At 36.5% G+C, this 19,207-nt stretch overlaps 1 protein-coding gene across 3 annotated transcripts in view; it reads right to left on the reverse strand.

Annotated features, from left to right (window-relative positions):
* The window catches only part of CMPK2 (cytidine/uridine monophosphate kinase 2), a 46,176-nt gene extending 32,507 nt beyond the window's left edge, over positions 1–13,669 (reverse strand). Inside the window, exons 1-4 of one of the 3 annotated variants that reach the window (XM_074209604.1) lie at positions 12,918–13,668; positions 6,118–6,232; positions 5,702–5,903; positions 2,251–2,484 (exon numbers count right to left, since the gene is read on the reverse strand). In XM_074209604.1, the coding sequence (XP_074065705.1) occupies positions 2,251–2,484; positions 5,702–5,903; positions 6,118–6,232; positions 12,918–13,628 (1,262 nt within the window). In that variant the 5' untranslated portion in view covers positions 13,629–13,668. Of the gene's footprint in view, positions 1–2,250; positions 2,485–5,701; positions 5,904–6,117; positions 6,233–12,917 lie in introns of all 3 variants that reach the window. The other 2 variants (XM_074209602.1, XM_074209603.1) reach the window with 2 other exon arrangements.
* Between the last annotated feature and the right edge of the window lie 5,538 nt (positions 13,670–19,207).

Here is a 19,207-nt window from a genome sequence, read left to right on the forward strand (position 1 = left end):
CTTTATTTTACTAGTTATTAAACATTTATAGAATAATAGGGGCAGTAGGTGGAATCTACTTAGAAGGGTTGGACATAAAGAGATTAGGAAGGGATCTTAATCTTAATCCATACTTAACTTTATGAGGGTTTTTAGTAGTATGGTTTGAGTGCTAAAGGGACAGTGGGAAATTATGTTTCTGACAATTTGGTTGAGGAGAGATGTAGAGCTCTGGTTGGAGTGCTATGGAGATGGAGGGAGAGAGTATACTTAGAGGGAATAGACATGAAAACATCATGATAAGAAATGCTTTGCTTGAAACTTTGGCTACAATTGGGGAAGGATGCTTAGGGGGATAGAAATGGTTCATGAAATGATTTGACTTTGCATGATACTTTGGCTCATGAGGAGTGTGTGTACACAGAGGATTATTTGAAAAGGCAGAAAGGTATAAAGTGATTATAATTATAAAGTGATTCATGACTCCTGAGAAGTGTAATTCCAATGAGACAGAAGAGGGGAGGGTACTTAGTGTTTATGAGGCAATGTTGCTTATCAATCATTCAACCTTTGATTGATAGTACTTCTATCTATATTTTGACAAAGGGAATGTAGGTTAAAACAATACAAACATAAAAAGAAGAACTATACTAGGAGAAGGCTAGACATTAGTGGATAAATAACAACAGTTGAAGAGGCAGAAAGACCTATTATAGTAGAGGGAAAGAAGAGAGACTGTGAACACTGAGTAAATCCTACACAATAGATCTGGCCCAGAGACAAAATAATATACATTCTCAATTGGGTATAAAATCTATGCTACCCTACAGGAAAAAAGGGGTTGAGAAGGAGAAAGAAAAGGGAAAAGGGGACTAATAAAAGGGAAGGTGAAAGTATAAGTGAAAGTAAACAAAGTTAAAACTTAAAAGAAAAGATAAAGAGGAAAGGGAGAAAAACACTGGTGAGTAGGAATAAGAGGAAAGGAAAGAGAAAAGTATAAACATGGAAAGATAACATGGAGGGAAATAAGGATTTACTAATCTTTACTGTAACTGTGAATGGGATGAATTCTCCCATAAAACTGAGGTGGATAGCAAAATGTATTAAAAATCATAATCATACAATATGTTGTTAACAAGAAACACATTTGAAGCAGGGAGATACACTTAGGTTAAAGGTACAGAGTATCATTGTTCTACTTGAAACCATGAATGTTCAGACTCTAGACAGGCATGGAAAGAATTACAGGGAGTAGTACCAAGAAAGGGGATCAGTAACACGATAACATTGTGCATAGTAACAACAACATTGTGAGTTGCTCAACTTCGATGTATGTAGCTCATCTCTGCAGTTCAGAGCATTGGGACAAACCTGAGAGACCTATTGTGAACAACGCTAATCCACATGTAGAGGAAGAAAAACAAAACAAACAAACAAACACCTACAGAGTCTGAATGAACACTATGTTCACTTTTTAAAAATTTCTCTTATGTTTTTCCTTCCTCTCCTATGGTTTTCTTTCATTTTCCTTAGTCCTGATTCCTCATAAAGAAAATGACTAATATATAAACATGCTAAACACATATGTACATGTACAATGTTTGCCACTGAGGGAAGAGGGGTGGAAGAAAATTGTGTAATTTATAAATATGCAAGTGGATGAATGCTGAGAAACTTTCATAACATGTAATGGAAAAAAGAAAATAAAATGTCAATCCAAAATATAGAACTAGTAGCTGTAAACAAGTTTTAAAGAAAGATAGATATAAGTTCACATAAGTGTAGTCCTTGATTAAGAGAGGGGAGAAGAGAAAAGATAAGAGGAGAAGGAAGTAGGGGGAAAGAATTTTCACATGGACACCACAGCATAAACATTAGGATAGACTTTGCAGCTTAATTACTGGTGTAACTTATAAATATGTATGTGGATGAAGGTTAAAAAACTTTCATAACATATAATTGGAAAATAAAATAAAATATCAATTAGAAAAAAGATACTATGTAAATAACAAAAATTGTTATCATTATACATTTAACAAAGTTTATTGAAGTGAATTGTATTAAATTAACTTGATTTCTGTAATATCTGCAACTTCTCATTTCCTTTCTCCCTTTTCTCCTACCTTTCCATCTACTTGTCATTCCTAAACCCACACATCACTTTATCCTGATTAGTGAAGCTTCCAGAAACCCCTGACCTTGGACAGAATAGATTTCTCCCATTCCTGGCTTCCAGCCTCAACTCAGTTATGCCATGAAACTAGGACATACTTTTCACGAAATAATCTGTTGGTCTCCAGCTCAGCTTCTTCTTTTGTCTTACTTATCCCACGTCCCTGGATCCGCTGTATCCTTTCCTCAGGATTCACAGTTAGCAGCAATATGATATCAGGTTTGAGCAAGTCTTTGGGCCACTGATACACAGGGTGATGAACTGGAGGTAGATAGTGGGGAAGGCCAATTATCTCAGTGGCAATTGCATAAGCAGCTGTGCTATGCCAGTACCTGGAAGGATAAGAAGTAGTGACTTTCCTAATACATGAAAAATTTAAGCAATAAAGGCTAAATGATCTTTTGTGGACAGTATCATTAGCATTGAACCTGGGGTAAAAGACTGGCCTAGATGGCTTCCAAAATCAGCTTTATCAAAAGGAGAGGAAAGTAATCTGACTTTTTTTTAAGGAAACCTGGGTTCAAATCCCAGTTCTGATACCTACGAGCAATATATGAGCCTAGGCTACCATGGGATCAAAGAATTATATCTAGGAGAGACCTTAGAGATTATCACATGTTTCCCATCTTTAATTCTACTGATAAGAAAATAAGGTCATTATAGATGGTGATATGTTCAATCAAGTTACCTTCCTCTCCCTTACTATGGCAGTGTCCAATAACATTGACAAATCCCTATGTAATCATAAAATTCTAAACAAAAGTTATGATGACAATTATGTTAATACCTCATATATTTGGAGCATTGTAATGTTTAGAGAGCATTTTACATAGATTATCAGTGATGATACATAGGACAGGTGCTTGATATATATTTGCTGAAGGGAATTCTAAGTCACTTGGGAGTGTTATTGTTATTACCTTATTTTAATAAACTTTTATTTTAAACTTTGGCAGACTGTTGGTTTAAAAATTGACATTTTTCTATTGTGTACCTTAACCACTTCTAAGTGCAAGATTAATTTTGTATACCTTGTTTTCAACTAGGTCACAGTGACCTTCTTGATTTTGGAATAAAAAGATGAATTTCATTAGACTCTGTGAATAAGAATCCAAACTGCATAGACAACAATAGTTAAGTGTTTCACCTTTTCATTTGACAAGGTGACATTTTCATCTCCTTAAAAAAACTAAACTGTCAATAAGTCAGGAGTACAAAAGAGAAAACTTAATGGATTATTGAATAACAAACTTGGGGACCTATGCTGCTGAAAGTACTCCTGGATACAGCCAGAATAGATTCAAATATATTTGGGAAATATTTAAAAAAATAAATAGAAATACATTTCAACATATAAAACATTACATTTTTAGGCAGTCAATATATAGCACACAAGGATCCTTATGTAGAGATTAATGGTCCCTATTTCTATAGTTTTATACCACTGATGTAGGAGATGAGAATTTAGCTGGGACTTGAAGGAATCAGAAGGTAAACATGGGAGAAGAGGACATTATAGGAATGGAGGACAGTCAATGAAAGCATTTCGAATTGGGAGGTGGAGTCTCTTATTTAAGCAAAAGTTATAATCTCACAGTACTTGAAGGAGCATAAGATACAAGAAGACTGGAAAGATGAAAGCGTTCTCAGTTTTAAAGAGTTTTGAACCCCAAACAAAGTATTTTCTATTTGATCCTGTAGGTAATAGAGAGTCATTTGAGTTTCTTGAATAGAAAGGTGATAAGGTCAGATGAATTTTAAGAAGAGTACTTTGGCAACTATGTGTAAACTAGATTAAAGTGGGGAGAGAAATCCAAAAAAAGGCCATAATAGTCCAAGTGCAAAGAAATGAGGACCTGCACCAGGATGGTAGAAGTGAAAGGTGATAAAAGGGGGAACATTCTAAAGAAATTATAAAGGTAAACTCCAAAAGACATGCCAACAGATGGATATGGTAGGTAAGAAAGAGTGAGAGGTCAAGGATGATGAGTTATGAGCCTATATAAATGGAAGGATGGTGGTGTCCTTAACATGAATAGGGAAGTTTGGAGAGGGGAAGCTTTGGAGGAGAAAATGAGTTTGAATCTGAACATGTTGAATTTAAGAAGTCTCTGAGACATCTAGCTCAAGATATCTAATAGGTAGCTAGAGATGTAAGACTGGAAGGTCAGCAGAGAAGGCACAGCTGGATGAGTAGCTTTGAGAGTCATCAGTGTGCATGTGATAATCCATGGAAGCTGATGAGATGATCAAGTGAAATAAGTATGGAGGGAGAAGAGAAAAAGGCCCAGTCTTGTGGGCATAACTTGGAGTATCAAGAAGAGGGTGATAGTTTCAAAGGCCACACAGCCATCAAGAAAGGATGGAGATTTGTCAATTAAGAGAACATTAGGAATTTTAGAGAGCAGGTTCAGTCTCAGCTAAAATCCCATCTTTCAAGAAGCCTGTCAGTTTTCATTAATTTTAGTGCCTTCCCTCTGTGATTACCCCTGCTCTAATTTTTCCAGGATATATCTTGTTTGTATGTAGCTGTTAGTATGTTATTTCCCTCATCAGACTAAAAGCATTTTGAGAACAGGGACTATATCATTCCCTTCTTTGAATCCCCCTGCAAATAACAGACAATAAGTACTAGTTGACTTCAATAACCACAGGTGACAAGTAATAATGCAGTAATAATACAATCTATGTAAACCAGCTCACTGGTAAACTCTGTCTGGGGAATTGAGAATAATGTAACAAATCGTAAAGGCTAATGGTACCTCATTCTTTTCTGAATCTTAGTTCTTTTCAGGAAAAGTAATTTTTTTATTGCTTGAGGCCTACTCTGATTAAATATCCCCCTGATCAGCAAATTCTATATTACATCAAGGATATGGGTAATTAAAAGCTTATGCCTTCAACCCTTAGAGTGCAAAGGCAGCTAGTTGAAAGTTTGCATAGGGCAAATGGAACTGGAGTCAGAAAGATCTGATTTCAAATCTAGTCTCATATGATTAGTAGTTTTTGGATCTTATTCAAATTAATTTTGTCCTAATTTCCTCATCTGTAAAATAAAGATAATAATAGGACATACATTACAGGGTTGTTGGGAGCATCAACAAAGATAATATTTGTATAGTGCTTTGTAAACCTTAAACTCCAATATAAATGCTACCTATGATAATAAGATACTATTTTGTATGGTTTTAAGAAAGATCTGATTGAAAGGTCATGGAGACTGAGTCGTAGTTCTGACTCTTTGGAATTCTATGAACTGAAATGACAGGTCATTCAATTTCACTGTAAACCTCAATTTCTTTTATCTATATAATAGGGATAATAATTCATAAACTGAGAGTCAGAGGGGGCCTCAGAAATGAATCAGTCAAAATCTTTCAATACTATTTGTTACCCCCTTGCACTACTTTACCTGGCTTATTGAGTGGAGAGGAATTTATAAACCTTAATATCATAAGGATATGCCAGTCTAGTTTTTTTATTAAAAATATTGTCTATAAAAAGTTCATTGAAAAAAGGTATGAGATGTAAAGATATGTTTATACTTACCTGTCTATAATCACAGGAGCCTGGGTAGATTCTTTAGCTATTTCAGAAGCAATGATATAGTTTCCCAAAGAGTAATATGCCCGTCTAATGATCGTGGGCTCATTATCAAATATTTTTCTCCACTGACTGACACAGGGTGGAGGTGACTTTAAGAAGACAGCATTCAGTACTTCTGCAACTTTTTCAGTCACTGTAGTTTTGCCTGAATTTTATACACACACAAAAAAAAATGACTTAGTCACCAGAATTAGGCAAAACATAAAAAATAAGAACTATATCATTTTTCATCCTAGCATCCCCAGAATTTACTTATAGTGTGTTGCACAAAATAACTTAATGAACACTTTATGAATTGAAAATGAACTCAAATTCCATAATTATTATTGCAGTTTATGATTGTAGAAATAGTCTCTTACCAGTAGCATCCAAGCCCTCAATGACAATGACAGGGAATTTTCCTTTCTGGATATTCTTTGGACATTTATCCACCAGATTAAGGACTTCTTGGGCTTCAGGAATTAAAGATGTACACTGTAAAGACATTTTTCCATTCATGAGTTCTTAAAACATATTCCTTCCTTAAAACAATCCCATTAGACATGTTTAAGATAAATTAAGACCATATTGTCTAGACCCATGGAGACCAAGAATACACAAGTACTGATGAGCAGAATTGGTCAAAAAAATTCTGGAAAGCAAGTGGAAATTATAGAAAGTGTCTTAAAATTTCATGTTGTTAGGTCTTTACTATAAAAGAGATCGATGTTGTAAAAAAATGTCCTATATATATTAAAACATTTGTGGTAGATTTTTTTTCAGAATTGTAAGCAGAGCAGATATCTATAGACTGACAATGCCTAAAGTAACTGTTGTGCATGGACATTATAGAATATTTCAGTAAGAAATGCATATGATAAATAAAGCACAGAATGGGAAGAGATATGAAATGATATAGGGTAGAAAAAATCTAAGAAAATAATATGCACATTGATGACAATAACATAACTGGAAATTTGCAGAAGTGGGGGAAACCACGGGTGTGAAACACTGCTCTTCTATTCATTATATTTAATATATATGTATATATTTTACCTTTTTCACCTTTTTTTAATTTAAGAGATGGCTCTCTGGAATGGGGAGGAAGAAGGAGAAGTAAAAATAAATGATATTAATAAAATCTGTATTTTAAAAGTCATACAAACAAATTAACACTTTTAAAACAATACTTCAATTAAAGGGTCCATACTTTATTACATATATTTACATGTATGTATAGTATATCTATACTATATATTCATGTTATGTATGTATATATACTATATATGTATGTTAATAGTTGATTTGGAGCATTGTTGTGGACAAGTAAATTCATCACTCAGTGAGCCACCTTCCTGTGATGAGTTTCTTAAATCAGTAAAGTGTTTTCATGCACAGCTTGCCCATTGGCAATCTCTCAGACTTTCCCCTAAGAAAATCTACCTTTAGGAATGAGGTTACTACCCCCTCCCCACATGCCTAACTCCCCCCCCCATTTTCACACCTTAGGATCATAGATCTAGAGCTTAAAGGGATCTTAAAGGTCATCTAATCCACCCCCCTTCAATTGAAAGACAAGAAATCCAAGAAATTCCGTGACTTGTCTCATTCCATGGATAGTAAGTCCAATGGGTAATAAGATGTTAAATCAGGTTTTGAACCTCCAAATTCAGTTTTCTTATGATAGTATTGATACTGAGTGACATTAATGTGATATTGAGAGTTCAACCTTTTCATAACTCCTTCTCTCAGGTTCATTCCTCATCCTTTCCATCCTATTAATTGAGAAGTAATTTTTATAGATTAAAAATGACAGTTTTATTCCATGGGCAATTCAACTCCCTGTCATGAGCCACAAGGTTCCCCACTCAACCAGCTCCATAATCTAACTCTCCATGATCCCTTTTAATAACCCTGGCTTGTCCACACAGCCTGCTTAGCAAGGATCCTGTCTTCTTCCTGATCCAAATCTGGACGATATAAAATTCTTCCCATCCAGTTTTATTTATTTAGAAAAACAGACAAACCTTGTTCCCATTGATAATGAGCACATTTCATTATTTTGGTTCCACTTCCTTCTGTACCTTTCACTCTAAAACAGGGGCTCTTAATATTTTTTTTATTATGTGTCATGGATCCCCTTGGCAGCCTGGGGAAGTCAACGGATTCCTTTTCAGGGTAATGTTTTTAAATGTTTGAAGGATATGCTAAATTTCCTTTAGAGATTGGTGCCTCTAGTAGTGTGATTTTTTTCTCATTCTAATTCAGAGACTTACTGAAACTTATCACAGAACCAAGTTAAAAATTCCTGCTTGTAAGAGAAAGCTTTCTTGCATCAAAATCACAAAAGAAAAGGGATAACAGGACTGGTGATAGGTCAAGATACAGTGGATGACCTTGAAGTCTTCTATGTCTGACCAAGCTCTAAGTGTTCCATGGTGCCTATTTCAGTCACCTTCATAGTCACTGGAACAAATTGTTCTTATCAGCCCAGTCTTATCAGCAAGTCTTCACATATTTGGGGATATCCCCCTAACTCATTGTCTGATTTGAGACCTGTAAGTTACCCTCAACTTGGCTTAACTTATCTGTAAAAAACTATTTTAGCAGTGTAAATGCTGCACTATTATGGTTTCATGGAACCACAGGAGAGTTACATGATCAGTTGGACATCAAAAGTAGAAGAGCAGCCCCAAAAAGGACTTGGCAAGTCTTCACATAAGAGATACTAGTTGTCCCTTAACATCCCACCCACTCTGTATGGTGGCTACTACAGCTATTTTTATAATAACCATCATAAAGATGGAAAAGTTGAGTTTTAGCAAGCTTATCACACAACTAATATGTATCAAACAGATAATAGGAGTAAGATGTAAAAATCAAAAAGTCTGTGATTTCATATGTAGCATTCTTTCTACTGTACCATAAGCTGAAGAGATTTCAGTTTGTATCTTGACTCTGATGTTTGCTAACTGTACGACCAGTTTCCTCTTGCAAAATACACATAAATTTTGAGGAAAACTCTTTGTCAACTTTTAGGCATCAGAGAATGTGAGCTGCCACTATCATTACTTGACTGTAATTTTAAAAAAAAAAGGCATCCTGGCTTATTTGGAATAATGTGAGACCTGAGTTAGGAGATTTAACTTTTGGTTCTGTGTCACTACTAATTGCTGTGTGACCTTGGCCAACTCACTTCATATCTCTGAGGCTTGGTTTCAACCTCTTTAAAAAATATATGAATTTACTAAGTAATTCAAATAAACAGTATTTCTGATACTATCATGTGAATTAAATGTACATTCTAAATATATATTGTATGTACCAGGAGATAAGTTTCAAATACAATATCCTTTTTTATTCTTCTCACCATACGAAATGTTCATGTTTGTTAATGATAATTATTATACTCATAACTTAAATTTTTTTAAATGAAGGGGATGACTCTAAATTCTTTTTCTGGATATAGTCAGAGTTTTATATAGGAAATTGCTATCTAGGAGTTTCAAAATATTCTATAAACAGCCTTAATTATTTTTAACTTTGAAGCACAACATACATTTGGAGTTCTCTGATCTGTCTGAATTATTAAGACATTACCTCGGGTGGCTAGGTGGCGCAGTGGATAGAGCACTGACCCTGGAGTCAGGAGTACCTGAGTTGAAATCCAGCCTCAGATACTCAATTACCTAGCTGTGTGGCCTTGGGCAAGCCACTTAACCCCATTGCCTCCAAAAATTGAATAAACAAACAAACAAATAAACAAACAAACAAATAAATGAATGAATATGCAATCAAACAAACAAACAAATAAATAAATAAGTAAATAGATAGATAGACTAAAAAAAAAAGAATCACCTTACTATATAGCCACACCATATCAGTGATTCAGGAAAACAAATCAAACTGGGAAGTGAATATAATTATAATTCTGGTTGTTGAAAACTTTAGAAAAAAAGCCCTTTTTTGGAATGAATCAAAAACATCTGCTACTATTTAATTATTATCATCAATTACATGGTCCTAGTTAGACTTTCATGTTCAGGAGAGGAAAGATTGAGAAAAAATCTGAGTTTTGCAGGTTACTCTCTATAAAGACTATCTCCCTCTTTATCTTTTTAATCTTTCTAACTTATTGGGGCTGTTTAGATATATTTTGAGTAAATACTCTTTCTTTCAGTAATCATTATGAAACAAACCCAAAGGTATTATCAATGGAGTGCTGGATAGAGTCCTAGTTAGGTTCAGGATACTTGGGTTATGTCACTCACTGACTCTTTGACTTGGGTAAATACTTCACATCTCAGGGGTCCCATCTGAAAAATAGAAATAATTTTTCTATCTCTGTGAGGAATATAGCTTTAGAAATGGAAACTGAGAGTGCTATGAATATGGAAACTTTCATTGATCAAATCTATATCACCAAATGCATCAACTTTCCAATGAAAGAACTGACTCTAAAATTTCAAAGCTCCTTGATGCTTACCATCCCAACACTAAGCAAAAACTATGGCTAGGATGGGCATCTTGCTTCGATGACTTCAGCTTGAAATAGTTCTTCCTTTGGGGAGAAGGGATATATTCCTCCTAAGGCAAGCACTGTTAGCTTTCTCTCTAATGGAAACTGTTAATCAGAATGAACAACAGTAACAGATAATAAATATACTAACAACTCATATTTGTGTAGCAAAAGTATCAGCACAATATAGGCAAAAGATCAATTAGTAGTTCTGGAGTCAGATCACCAGTATGCAAATCTAATGGCTCTGTTTCCATCTCTGCAACTCTAAGCTAATTACTTATCATCTCTGAGCCTTGGCTTCCTCCTCTGTTTAATCAGGGGTTTGGACTGAGATGATATTTAAGGTTATTTCCACCTCTAATTGCTTTGATGTTATGTAGACTACAATTAACTATTACTTATATTTATTACATTTATTCTCTTTATATCCATTCACCATGTTTATACATATATATATATATATATATATATATATATATATATATATGTATATATACTTGTCTGTTTGGGTGTTACCCCCTGCCAATGTGTTACAACAGAGTACTGTTCATTTTTTGCATTTCTATCTCCAATACCTAGCACAGTGCTTAGCACATAATTTGTAGTTATTGCTCAGTAGTGTCCAATTCTTCATGACCCCATTTGGAGGTTTTCTTGGCATGGACACTAGAGTGGTTTATCATTTTCTTCACCAGTTTATTTTACAAATGAGAAAATTAAAACAGAGTTAAGTGACTTGCTCAAGGTCACACAGCTAGTATGTGTCTCAGGCTGCATTTGAATTCAGGTCTTCCTGACTGGACCCACCTAACTTCCTCTAGGCATGTAATAGTCATTTAATAAATGCTCTTTGATTAGTTGATTAACTAGTTGGTTGACTGATGATATAAGACTAAAGTACTCTATATAAATTATCTCCTTTTGATCCTCACAAACATCCCTATCAGCTTATTACTGGAAGTGTTACTAACACCATTTTATAGATGAAGCAATTAATTGAATAAAGTGAAATGAATTGACCAAGATCATAATAAACACAAAGCTTATAATTGTGCCCTATATTTAGTGCATATGAAAAGCACTTGATTATCAGTCAGTGCTGTACCCCATTATACTAAGTATCTTGACAGGTGAATCTGGATCTTCTTTCTGATGATGCCATGATACCCAGAATAGCACCATGAATATTATAATCATAATAGCAGAACACATTTTTTTCTTTTTGTTAATTTTTCTTTTTTGTTTTTGCAAGGTAATGGAGTTAAGTGACTTACCCAAGGTCATACAGCAGGGAAATTATTAAGAATCTGAGATCAAATTTGAACTCAGATCCTCCTGACTACAGGGTTGGTCCTCTATCCACTGTGCCACCTAGCTGCCCCTGAACATATTTTTCAAGAACACCTCATTCTACCTCAGTTCATCTCTCACAGTAGAGGAAAAGGGAAGACTTCCTTTCAGCAAGTCATTTCTCTTTCAAGGGCTTCAATTTGGAGAAGTGGACTAATTCATCTGTAAAGTTATATCCGGTTCCATCTTTTTATCCTGTAATTCTTCTAAGATTTCATCATCCCTTTTAGTAATGTACAGAGAGGTCTTGAGACTGGCCTAACACCACAAAATCAATTACCACCAGGGCATTGCTTAGAATCCAAGTTTCCAGAACCCTCACTTCTCATAAATGTGAATAAATAGATCTCATTCTTCCAAAGTATAACCTTCTTCTGCATGAAATCTACCAGTCCAGAATCAATAACAGGGAGAGTTAAACTAAAATCAAAAGTAAAACATAGGGGGAAAGGGTAAGAAGCAAAAAGCTTATGGGATAAAATGCCAAATGACAGGCAAATCTAGTTAAAAAGGGTACAAGATTTAAAATCAGAGGAGCTGGGTTGAAATTTCACCTCTGCAACTATATGATCCTGGACAAATCACATATCTTAGGGCCTCAGTTTCTCTCTCCACAAAAAAAGGGAAGGGATGCTTGACTAATTTATGTGCAAAATTCTTTCTACATCTCCAATTTAGGAATAATCTACAGCTAAATTTATTCTCTTATAACCTCTAAGAGAGTTAAATGGGGAAGTGGATAGTATCAAACAAGAATTAGGAAAACCTGAGCTCAATTCAAGTCTCAAATACTTACAAACTGTTCAACTTGGGACAAGTCATTTAACCCTGTTTGCTTCCATTTCCTCATCTGTAAAATAAGCTGGTGAATCATTCCAGTATCTTTGCCAAAAAAAGAAAGCAAAAACCCAGATGAGGTCATAGAGTTAGACAGGATTAAATAAGAGCAACAACAACTACAACGTCTACTGCCAGTTTTTCCACCTATAAAATGAGGAGACTGGATTAGATTTTTTTTAAAAAAACTGGGGGGGAAAAAGGAATGATTTTGACATCAGAGAGGTTCTAAGTTTGAATTCCAATTTAGGAGTTTACCAACTGTGTGTGACCTTGGAGAAGTCATTTAACCTCCTATGTTAAAAAAATTATTTACCTTTAATGAAACCTGTGTTCCTTATATATAAAATGAAAAGGTTTTTCTTGTTGTCCCATCCAGTTCTAAATTTATTATCCTTAATTTGCGATACCTTAAACTTTATTTTTTTTTTTTTCAGGACAATCCATTCCAGGTTGATGATGAATTCTTACCTCCTCAAACACCTTTCGGGCTTCTTCCAGGCTGGGAAACACCACCGACATGGGCAGGTCTGGCACCGAAGGGTGCAGCGGGGGCTGCTCAGTGGGCACCACTCGCAGCTTGCCCACTAGCTTCAGCCCTTCATCTCCTGCTCCTTCTGGCAGCTCCCACAGCTGCTGCCACAGCAGGCCACTGTGGTCAGCTTCGAACACGCCCAGCTGCGGGCGCGGAGCCTCGCAGCCTCGCAGCAGTGCCTCCAAGGCGCGCTGGGTCTTCAGGCAGTCCCGGGGATCCCAGAGGATGAAGCCTTTCTCGGTGACCACCGGCGGGCTCTCCGGGGAGTAGGAGAGCAGGCGCCGCAGCTGGCACTTCTGGAAAGGGTCCTGGCTGAGCTGCTGCAGCAGCCGGTGGTGCAGGCGCGCAGCCCGGATCCTGCCCGAGTAGCCCGCACCTGGAGCCGCGGGCACGCACAGCGAGTAGCTGCGCCCGGGCCGGAGGAGGAGCGACTCCAGCCCGCTGGGTCCGCCGGCGCTGTCCCCGGCGTCAAGGCAGAGGGCGAAATGAGCCAGCCCCGAGTCCGGCAGCTCCGCGACGAAGAAGCGGTCCTGGCCCAGGCCGGGCGGGCACGCAGCGGAGGCCTGGCGGCGGGCAGCTGCCACCTGCGGCCGCATCCTCTCCCAGAGGCGGAGAAGGAAGCCGCCCAGGCCAGGGATGAGGGCCATATCAAGGGACCGCTGGGCCCGCCCCCGGGGGCGAGATAAGGTGTGGGAAAGAGGGAAACAACCCAGAAACGAAACCAAGAGCGATTGGGGCTGGGGGGGAGCGGGAGGGAGGCCCCGGAGTGGGCACGGCTCGCGGAGAAACGAAAGCTGGGAGGCGGGCGGGGGGCTGGGCGCGGCAGGGGCCGCGCGGTCAGTGCCCGGAGCGGCCCCGGCGGCAGCAGAAGCCGCAGGCGCCCTTCCTTGGGGCCGTGGGCAAGGGGCGCCCGGGGTGTTCAGGTTTTCCTGTTTGGTCCCTGGCATAGAAACAAACACTGTAAACAATGAAACCCCAAGACCAAGCCTAGCCCGGGTTGCCTGGAAGCCCGAAGTGGGTGGGGCTGGAGGAGACTGGCTTCTATGTATCCCCTTGGGATAATGTTTAGAGCTACTAGGCCTAGGGGTGACACTTCTGGAGCAGATTGGCTAAAATTCAGGAATTGCAGCTGGAAACGGCTACTGTACCAGAACTAATACGAGACATTCTGACTCTATTATTATCATATAGATTTGGAGATGATGGACACGGGTTCTGGACTAGTCCTGCCACTTATTATTATGACCATGGACACATTATTTAATTTCTCTAGGCCTCGGTTTCCTCATCTCATCTACAGAAGGATATGGACCAAATGACTTCTGAAATTTCTTCCAGCTAAAAATAAACTTCTCTTAAGGCCTCAATTTCTTCCTCTGCAAACCAAGGAATTAAAAATAAATGGCCTCTAAGTTTCCTTTTTTTGGGGGGGGGCTCTAATTTACGATGTATGCAAGTGTTCTCCCCTCCACCATCACCATCTCCATTGAACTGAAACATCCATGAGATTCAGTACTCTCTTTTGTGAGGCATTAAAATTGGGGTCTAAAGAGTCGTGCCTTGATCAAGTTTAACTCTGGGCAAATTAAGGGGCCTGTGTTTCAATTCCTCTATAAAATGGGTATCATATCTGAACTACCTATTTGCTTCACAGTTTTTTGGGGAGTAAAGTACTTGGCAAACCATAAAATAATATGCAAATGTGAGCAATAATTATTTTTCCATTTCTACTGGAGATTCTTTCAAAACTTTTATATGTTAGCCTCTAGAGAAATGCCTGCTGAATTAAAAACACTTATTAGTCAATGTTAATCTATAGGCCCTGGTATTATCATTTCTTCTTTGTGGTAATATGTGAATCAAAGGTCTAACCCATTACTCACTTTAGTTATAGAATCTGAACCTGTAATTTTCTTTTCTTTCTTTCTTTCTTTTTCTTTCTTTCTTTCTTTCTTTCTTTCTTTCTTTCTTTCTTTCTTTCTTTCTTTCTTTCTTTCTTTCTTTCTTTCTTTCTTTTTTTGCCAATGAAGAACAACACATTCTCTGCAGTTTAAAGCACTGAACAGACTTTCCCTGGTTCAAATAAGCAATATCAATCAGAAGTCAGGTTTGAATCTAAATGTTAGTAACTTAGTCCAACTCTCTTGTATTATACTATACTGCCCCCCATATAGAGCCTGTAAGTTCTCTAGCAAAAGCAATGTTGATATTTCCAAATGTACTTGATTATATGATAATAATATCAGCTATATTTGTATAGCACTTACACATATTATCTTTTTTGATCCTCATATTAAATACTTGGGAATCTACCTCCTAAGACAAACCCAGAAACTGTATGAATGCAATTATAAAGCTCTCCTCAACCAAATAAAGTCAGATATAAATAATTGGAAAATACCAAATGCTCATGGTTAGGTCGAGCTAATATAATAAAAATGACAATTCTACCCAAATTAAATGACTTATTCAGTGCCAAACCAAACTACCAAATAACTACTTTACTGAACTAGAAAAATAGTAACAAAATCCACCTGGAGCAACAAAAGGGCAAGAATAGCAAGGGAACTGATGAAAAAAAATATAAAGGAAGGTGGCCTACCAGGTCTAAAACTGTACTATGAAATGGCAGTCATCAAAACTGACTGCTACTGGTTAAGAAATAGAGAAATGGATCCATGGATTGGGATAGGTTCAAAAGAAGTTGCAAGAAATGACTACAGCAATCTACTTTCACAAACTCAAAGACAACAGCTTTTGCAATAAGAACTCACTGACAAAAATTGTTGGGAAAACTGGAAAATAGTATGGCAAAAATTAGACATAGATCCATATCTCACACCCTATACCAAACTAAGGTCAAAATGTGTACAGGATTTAGATATATATCTCACATCCTATACCAAAATAAGGTCAAAATGGGTACAGGATTTAGATATATATCTCATACTCTATACCAAAATAAGGTCAAAATGGGTACAGGATTTAGATATAAAGAGTGACACTATAGATAAATTAAAAGACCATGAAAATGGTCTATGGAAAACAGATCTATGGAAAGGGGAAAAAATTATTCCCAAACAAGAATTAGAGCATATTATAAACTGCAAAAATAAATGATTTTGACTATGTTAAATTAAAAATTTTTTGCACTAATAAAATCAATACTGCCAAAATTAGAAGGAAAGCAGAAAGCTGGGAAACAATCTTCACAACTAGGAGTGCTGATAAAGGTCTCATTTCTAGAATAGAGAATTGTATCAAATTTAGAAGGTCACAGGTGATTCACCAATTGATAAATGGTCAAAAGATATGAACAGTTTTTAAATGAAGAAATTAAAGCTATATATAATCAAAAGAAAAATACTCCAAATCATTATTGATTAGAGAAATGCAAATTAAAGTAACAATGAGATATCATCTCACACCTATCAAATTGGCCAAGATGAGATAAAGGGAAAATGATCACTGTTGGAGAAGTTATGGAAGAATTGGGACATTGATGCATTACTGGTAAGTTGTGAACATATACAACCTTTCTGAAGAGCAATATGGAAGTATGCCCAAAGAGCAATAAAATTGTTCATATCCTTTGACCAATCAATTCCAATTCTAGATCTATATCCAGAAAAAACTATAAAAGAAAGGAAAAGCCCCCACGTTACAAAATATTCATAACAGCTCTCATTCTGATGGCAAAGAATTGGAAAATTGAGGGGATGCCCATCAATTGTGAATGACTAAACAAGTTATGATACATGAATACTATGGAATACGATTGTTCTTTTTGTTTTGTTTTGTTTTAGGTTTTGCCAGGCAATGGGGTTAAGTGGCTTGCCAAGGCCACACCGATAAGTAATTATTAAGTGTCTGAGGTCAGATTTGAACTCAGGTACCCCTGACTCCAAGGCTGATGCTCTATCCACTAAGCCACCTAGCCACCCTAATACGATTATCCTTTAAGAATGCATAAATGGTCAGACCCTAGAGAAGCATGGCATGACTTACAGAATCTGGTGCTAAGTGAAGGGAGTAGAATCAAGAGAACAATGTAAACATCAGCAACACAATAACACAACTCACAACTGAGTTGAACAAACTTGATGGAAGCAACTCCTCTCAGCAGTTCAGAGAGCTAGGACAACCATACTAGATCTGCTATGGACTGTGTTATCCCCATCCAGAGGAAAACAAAACAAAACAAAAGAAAACAAAACACAACACAACACAACACAACACAACACAACACAACAAAACACACACACACAACCCTTCAGAATGAACACTTTATTTAAAAAATCTCTTATGTATCTCTTTATCTTAATCCTAATTCCTTATATGGAAAGTTACTAATCTGTAAACATGTTTATTAAAATATGTGTGTACAATGCTAACCTGACTGTTCACCACTGAAGGGAGGGGATTGGGAAGGAAGGGTGGAAGAAAATTTTAAACTTAAAAATATACATGGATGAAAATAAATTTTAAAAAAAATTTAAAGATAGGAAAGGAGTCTTCAGGCAAAAGTGACCATATCCTATCCCTAAAATATTTCAAAATACTGACACTTGGAGTGGGGAAGATTTCATGAGAACAAATTAGCTGTTTTCAAATATTTGAAGAACTCACAGGAGTTTATACATGAGCATTTTTAGGGAAAAGGAAAAAGACAGAAATTATGAAAAAAAAATTGCTACAGAATAGAAACCTAAACAGAAAACTGAAACTGAATTCAGAGGGAGGATTGCAAGATAAATTACATTCCTCACTATGTGTTATGAATGGAACCAGTTCAAAGGTCGGTAATTCAACTGCTGTCCAATTCTCTCTCAAGGTGGAGCATGACTGGGATGATGAGTGATTTGTTGACCAACTTGGGTTCAAGGAAATAGTGATTTGTAGGTGATAGGCCAGTTACAGTCTCACCCAGTGCAATCTCATTTTCAAATAGATTGTTGGAGGCAATTGCAACTGCAGATTATTGATGTCCTCAATAACAACTAATCTTTCAGTCTTTCATTGTTCTTCATTTGATAATATGTAGGGACATCAGTAATCAGGTTGCAAGATCTATCCTAGTGTTTATGCTATGGTGCCCATGTGAAAATTTTCCCCTCTCCCTCTCCTCTTATATCTTCTCTCTCTAAATCAAGGACCACACATATGTAAACTTATATCTCTCTTTAAAACTTGGAATTTACAATGACTAGTTTTCTAATTGACATTTTATTTTGTTTTTCAATTATTTGTTATAAAGTTTTTCAACATTCGTTGAAAACATTCATGCATATTTATGTTACACATTTATGTTACACCCTCCCTTTCCATTCCCCTTTCCTCAGAGGCAAACAATCTAGTGAACATTGTATATGTACACTTGTATTTAGCATGTTTACATATTCATCATTTTGTGTATAAGAAATTAGGAATAAGGGAAAAGAAAGTCATGAGATAGGAAGCAAAAACATAAGAAATTTTTTTTAAAAAAGCAAATATAGTGTTTATTCAGATTTGGTTTGTATTTTTATTGGGGGGGGGGTTATTTGGTCCAGGTGTGGATGGCATTGTTCCTAACAGGCCTCCCAGTATTCTCCTAGATCTCTAAAATGCTGAAAGGAACTGCATCCATAATAATTGCATCAACTCACGATGTTGTTAATGTGAAACAAAATGTTCACTTGGTTCTACTCTCTTCCCTCAGCATCATTTCCTATAATTCTTTCTATCCTTCTCTAGAGTCCTACCAATCACGGTCTTTTAAAGAACAATAGTACTCCATAATATTCATTTACCAAAACAAGTTCAGCCATTCCCCAATTGATAGGCAACCCCTCAATTTCTAATTCTTTTCCACTACAAAAAAAAGAGCTACTACAAATATGTTGTAATATATGGGACTTTTCCCATTTTTTTATGATTTCTTTTGGATATAGGCCTAGTATTACTATTGCTGGGTCAAAGGGAATGAACAATTTTATTGCTTTTTGATCTTAGGTTCATAATGCTCTCTGAAATGGTTGGATTAGTTCATAGATCAATCAACAGTGCATTAATGTCCCAGTCCTCCCATAACTTCTCCAACATTCTTTGTTTTCCCTTTTTACTATATTAGCCAATCTGTACCTCATAGCTGTTTTATTTTGCATATCCTCTAATCAATAATTTGAAGCATTTTTATATGATTATATACAGTTTTAATTTCTTCATTTGAACACTATTCGCTTAT

This window comes from Macrotis lagotis, chromosome 1, assembly GCF_037893015.1.
Source record: "Macrotis lagotis isolate mMagLag1 chromosome 1, bilby.v1.9.chrom.fasta, whole genome shotgun sequence".
NCBI classification, from domain to species: domain Eukaryota; kingdom Metazoa; phylum Chordata; class Mammalia; order Peramelemorphia; family Peramelidae; genus Macrotis; species Macrotis lagotis.